General features: G+C 58.8%; 1 protein-coding gene across 6 annotated transcripts in view; it reads left to right on the top strand.

The window, feature by feature from the left end:
* The first annotated feature begins 3801 nt into the window (after positions 1-3801).
* Positions 3802-6000, top strand: part of LOC147094582 (uncharacterized) — a 118689-nt gene continuing 116490 nt past the window's right edge. For all 6 annotated transcript variants that reach the window (XM_085974411.1, XM_085974414.1, XM_085974412.1 and 3 more), the window contains exon 1: positions 3802-4217. In XM_085974411.1, coding sequence (XP_085830537.1) covers positions 4106-4217 — 112 coding nt within the window. In that variant the 5' untranslated portion in view covers positions 3802-4105. The remainder of the gene's footprint in view (positions 4218-6000) is intronic.

Genomic DNA, 6000 nt, shown 5'->3' with positions numbered 1-6000 from the left:
CTGTATCTAACCCGTGCTGTACCTGCCCTGGGAGTGTTTGATGGGACAGTGTAGATGGAGCTTTACTCTGTATCTAACCCGTGCTATACCTGCCCTGGGAGTGTTTGATGGGACAGTGTAGAGGGAGCTTTACTCTGTATCTAACCTGTGCTGTACCTGCCCTGGGAGTATTTGATGGGACAGTGTAGAGGGAGCTTTACTCTGTATCTAACCCGTGCTGTACCTGCCCTGGGAGTGTTTGACGGGACAGTGTAGAGGGAGCTTTACTCTGTATCTAACCCGTGCTGTACCTGCCCTGGGAGTGTTTGACGGGACAGTGTAGAGGGAGCTTTACTCTGTATCTAACCCCGTGCTGTACCTGCCCTGGGAGTGTTTGATGGGACAGTGTAGAGGGAGCTTTACTCTGTATCTAACCCGTGCTGTACCTGCCCTGGGAGTGTTTGATGGGACAGTGTAGAGGGAGCTTTACTCTGTGTCTAACGCCATGCTGTACCTGCCTGGGAGTGTTTGATGGGACAGTGTAGAGGGAGCTTTACTCTGTATCTAACCCGTGCTGTACCTGACCTGGGAGTGTTTGATAGGACAGTGTAGAGGGAGCTTTACTCTGTATCTAACCCATGCTGCACCTGCCCTGGGAGTGTTTGATGGGGACAGCGTAGAGGGAGCTTTACTCTGTATCTAACCCGTGCTGTACCTGTCCTGGGAGTGTTTGATGGGACAGTGTAGAGAGAGCTTTACTCTGTATCTAACCCCGTGCTGTACCAGCCCTGGGAGTGTTTGATGGGACAGTGTCGAGGGAGCTTTACTCTGTATCTAACCCATGCTGAACCTGCCCTGGGTGTGTTTGGTGGGACAGTGTAGAGGGAGCTTTACTCTGTATCTAACCCGTGCTGTACCTGCCCTGGGAGTGTTTGACGGGACAGTGTAGAGGGAGCTTTACTCTGTATCTAACCCGTGCTGTACCTGCCCTGGGAGTGCTTGACGGGACAGTGTAGAGGGAGCTTTACTCTGTATCTGACCCATGCTGTACCTGCCCTGGGAGTGTTTGATGGGACAGTGTAGAGGGAGCTTTACTCTGTATCAAACTCCGTGCTGTACCTGCCCTGGGAGTGTTTAATGGGACAGTGTCGAGGGAGCTTTACTCTGTATCTAACCCATGCTGAACCTGCCCTGGGTGTGTTTGGTGGGACAGTGTAGAGGGAGCTTTACTCTGTATCTAACCTGTGCTGTACCTGCCCTGGGAGTGTTTGATGGGACAGTGCAGAGGGAGCTTTTCTCTGTATCTACCCCCGTGCTGTACCTGCCCTGGGAGTGTTTGATGGGACAGTGTAGAGGGAGCTTTAATCTGCATCTAATCCGTGCTGTACCTGCTCTGGGAGTGTTTGATGGGACAGTGTAGAGGGAGCTTTAATCTGCATCTAATCCGTGCTGTACCTGCCCTGGGAGTGTTTGATGGGAGAGTGTAGAGGGAGCTTTAATCTGCATCTAATCCGTGCTGTACCTGCTCTGGGAGTGTTTGATGGGACAGTGTAGAGGGAGCTTTACTCTGTATCTAACCCATGCTGTACCTGCCCTGGGAGTATTTGATGGGGACAGTGTAGAGGGAGCTTTACTCTGTATCTAACCCGTGCTGTACCTGCCCTGGGAGTGTTTGATGGGACAGTGTAGAGGGAGCTTTACTCTGTATCTAACTCCGTGCTGTACCTGCCCTGGGAGTGTTTGATGGGACAGTGTAGAGAGAGCTTTACTCTGTATCAAACCCATGCTGTCCCTGCCCTGGGAGTGTTTGATGGACAGTGTAGAGGGAGATTTACTCTGTATCTAACCCATGCTGTACCTGCCCTGGGAGTGTTTGATGGGACAGTGTAGAGGGAGCTTTACCCTGTGTCTAACCCGTGCTGTACCTGCCCTGGGAGTGTTTGATGGGACAGTGTAGAGGGAGCTTTACCCTGTATCTAACCCGTGCTGTACCTGCCCTGGGAGTGTTTGATGGGACAGTGTAGAGGGAGCTTTACTCTGTGTCTAACCCGTGCTGTACCTGCCCTGGGAGTGTTTGATGGGACAGTGTAGAGGGAGCTTTACTCTGTATCTAACCCGTGCTGTACCTGCCCTGGGAGTTTTTGATGGGACAGTGTACAGGGAGCTTTACTCTGTATCTAACCCGTGCTGTCCCTGCCCTGGGAGTGTTTGATGGGACAGTGTAGAGGGAGCTTTACTCTGTATCTAACCCCGTGCTGTACCTGCCCTGGGAGTGTTTGATGGGATATTGTAGAGGGAGCTTTACTCTGTATCTAACCCCGTGCTGTACCTGCCCTGGGAGTGTTTGATGGGACAGTGTAGAGGGAGCTTTACTCTGTATCTAACCCGTGCTGTACCTGCCCTGGGAGTGTTTGATGGGACAGTGTAGAGGGAGCTTTACTCTGTATCTAACCCGTGCTGTACCTGCCCTGGGAGTGTTTGATGGGACAATGTAGAGGGAGCTTTACTCTGTATCTAACCCATGCTGTACCTGCCCTGGGAGTGTTTGATGGGACAGTGTAGAGGGAGCTTTACTCTGTATCTAACCCTGTGCTGTACCTGCCCTGGGAGTGTTTGATGGGACAGTGTAGAGGGAGCTTTACTCTATATCTAACCCATGCTGTACCTGCCCCGGGAGTGTTTGATGGGACAGTGTAGAGGTAGCTTTACTCTGTATCTAACCCGTGCTGTACCTGCCCTGGGAGTGTTTGGGAAAGTGTAGAGGGAGCTTTACTCTGTATCTAACCCGTGCTGTACCTGCCCTGGGAGTGTTTGATGGGACAGTGTCGAGGGAGATGAGGTACAGATCAGCCGCGAACTGATAGAATGGCGCGGAAGAGGTTCGAGGTGCTGAGTGGCCTCCTACCATTCCTGCATTCCAGAGAGTTGGGCCTAGAAATTCACTTGGGCGCGGGCAGCTCGCTCGCGCCCAAAAGTTAGCGCTGGGCGGGGAGGCATTAGCGCACGCCGTATATTCGTCTTCTGCACCCCAATTCGGAAGCGGGCGCTATACCAGGGTGTGCCCGCCTCCGTTTGGGGCGCTGCAACTGAATATCGGCGCGCTGGTTGCCGCAGCGCCACCCGATGCGGTGCGGCAGGCTGCGGTACTGCAGGCCTCCCCCTTCTCTTAAGGGGGAGGTGCCTGCAACGGCCGGAGCCCCGATCGCGAGTGCCGGCAAAAGAGCCCGGCACAACAGAGAAGTGCCGGGCTCCACGGAAACCAGCCGGCAATGCCGCGGCGGGGGGGGGGGTGGAGGAGGCCGGGGAAGGAGGTGCGGGCAGGCGGCCGCCGAAAAAGCGGCCGGCCGCACCTTCCGCTTTAAAGCGCCCCACTATGGCAGCAGGACGGCCCCGTTTTCTGGTCGCTGTTTGCGCCCGCTTCGGAGGAGGCGGCCGCAAATAAATATGGGGATCGGCGCGGTTTCGGGGCGTTACGGGCCACCGCGCACACCGATGACGTCATCGGTCCCGGCGCAGCGCTAACGGCTACCGCCGCCAATACCGCTGCACTCAATTTCCGCGCTACCACCCCTGCCGGCGCAAAAGACCTCTTTAGGCGCTAAGTGGGCGCAAGGCCCGCTGAATTTCTAGGCCTTGATGTCCCCCGCAATAGCAAGGTATCGAGGTGGGGTGGAGCATGAAGGTGGTGGTAAAATAAGCTAATGGGACCCATGGGATGTGTTTATCGGCAGCGTACGCCGCATAGCAGAAGAGAGAGAGCGATGGGGGGAAGGGGAGGAAGTCAAGGTCCCTTGGGGGTAAGAGCGGGGGAGGAGGGCAGCTGTGGGCATCGCCAGTGTTTGTCGTTCGAGAGCTCGCTGCGCGCGACCCGCCCGGCTTAAGTGCGACACCGATTCGGCAAGCGGCAGCAGAGAGAGAGAGGACGCCTAGAAAGGGCCGCACCGTTCAACGGGAGGTTCAACCCGAGGCCTGGCCTCTGACCTCGGCCTCCTTCCCCTCTGACCTCGGGGAGCTCGGGGGGGGCGCGGAATGAGGTCTCCTTGACGACGACGACGAGGGGAGGCCCCCTCCCTTCATCCGTCGAGCCAGAGGCGGCGAGCGGAACCCACGGGGGGGGCGTGGAGAGATGGTCTCGGTCGGGGAGCGGAGGCCCAGGCCCTCCTTCTGGGGAGGATGGTTCCTCTTGGCGCTTTGGGCCCTTGGGCCGGCCCGAGCCCTTCTCGATATCTCCGGCAGGGGTAAGTTGGCTTCGAAGAAAGGAAATCAGGTTCCTACCACTGCGGGACGAGCCGAACCGCTTCTCACCCAATGAAGCACTATCCCCCCACACCTCCAACCCTTAATCCCCACCCAAGTGCGGTCACTGTGGTAACGCAGCAGCCGATCGGCGCACAGCAAGATCCCACAAACCACCAACGAGTTAAATGACCCAGATCGCCTGTTTTCCTTTTTTTTTTTGAAGTCATGTTGGGTTCAGGGATAAACCTTGGCCCCAGGACATCGGCGAGAAGTCCACCTTAAACCCTTCATCCAATAGCGGCCGTGTGGATCTTTTACGCCCCACCTGAGACGGCAGACGGGGCCCTCGGTTTAATGTCGCGTCCAAATGACGGCCCCTCCGACAGTGCGGCACCCCCTCAGTACAGCCCCTCCGACAGTGCGGCGCTCCCTCAGTACGGCCCCTCCGACAGTGCGGCGCTCCCTCAGTACTGCCCCTCCGACAGTGCGGCGCTCCCTCAGTACTGCCCCTCCCACAGTGCGGCACTCCCTCAGTACTGCCCCTCCGACAGTGCGGCACCCCCTCAGTACTGCCCCTCCGACAGTGCGGCACTCCCTCAGTACTGCCCCTCCGACAGTGCGGCACCCCCTCAGTACTGCCCCTCCGACAGTGCGGCACTCCCTCAGTACTGCCCCTCCGACAGTGCGGCACTCCATCAGTACTGCCCCTCCGGCAGTGCGGAACTCCCTCAGTACTGCCCCTCACGCAGTGCGGCACCCCCTCAGTACCACCCCTCCGACAGTGCGGCGCTCCCTCAGTAGTGCCCCTCCGACAGTTCGGCACTCCCTCGGTACCGCCCCTCCGACACTGCGACGCTCCCTCAGCACTGCCCCTCGGACAGTGCGGCGCTCCCTCAGTACTGCCCCTCCGACAGTGCGGCGCTCCCTCAGTACTGCCGCTCCGACAGTGCGGCGCTCCCTCAGCACTGCCCTTCCGACAGTGCGGCGCTCCCTCAGTACTGCCCCTCCGACAGTGCGGCGCTCCCTCAGTACTGCCCCTCCGACAGTGCGGCGCTCCCTCAGTACTGCCCCTCCGACAGTGCGGCGCTCCCTCAGCACTGCCCCTCCAACAGTGCAGCGGTCCCTCAGCACTGCCCCTCCGACAGAGCGGCGCTCCCTCAGTACTGCACCTACGGCAGTTCGGAACTCCCTCAGTACTGCCCATCTGACAGTGCGGCGCTCCCTCTCTACCGCCCCTCCGACAGTGCAGCACTCCCTCAGTACTGCCCCTCCGACAGTGCGGCGCTCCCTCAGCACTGCCCCTCCGACAGTGCGGTGCTCCCTCAGCACTGCACCTCCGACAGTGCAGCGCTCCCTCAGTACTGTCCCTCTGACGATGCAGCTCTTCCCTCAGTAATGCTCCTCCGACAGTTCGGCGCTCCCTCAGTACTGCCCCTCCGACAGTGCGGTGCTCCCTCAGTACTGACCCTCCGATAGTGCGGCACTCCCTCAGTGCTGACCCTCCGACAGTGCGGCGCTCCCTCAGTACTGCCCCTCCGACAGTGCGGCTCTCCCTCAGTACTGCCCCTCCGACAGTGCGGCGTTCCCTCAGGACTGCCCCTCCGACAGTGCGGCGCTCCCTCAGTACTGCCCCTCCGACACTGCGGCGCTCCCTCAGTACTGCCCCTCCGACAGTGCGTCGCTCCCTCAGTACTGTCCCTCCGACAGTACGACGCTCCCTCAGTACTGCCCCTCCGACAGAGCTGCGCTCCCTCAGTACTGCCCCTCCGACAGTGCGGCGCT

This window comes from Somniosus microcephalus, unplaced genomic scaffold, assembly GCF_052327205.1.
Source record: "Somniosus microcephalus isolate GS21.2 unplaced genomic scaffold, FLI_Smic_1.0 unresolved_chr1, whole genome shotgun sequence".
NCBI lineage: Eukaryota > Metazoa > Chordata > Chondrichthyes > Squaliformes > Somniosidae > Somniosus > Somniosus microcephalus.
Note: the sequence above shows the minus strand (reverse complement) of the source record. Positions and strands in the feature narration are given on the sequence as shown.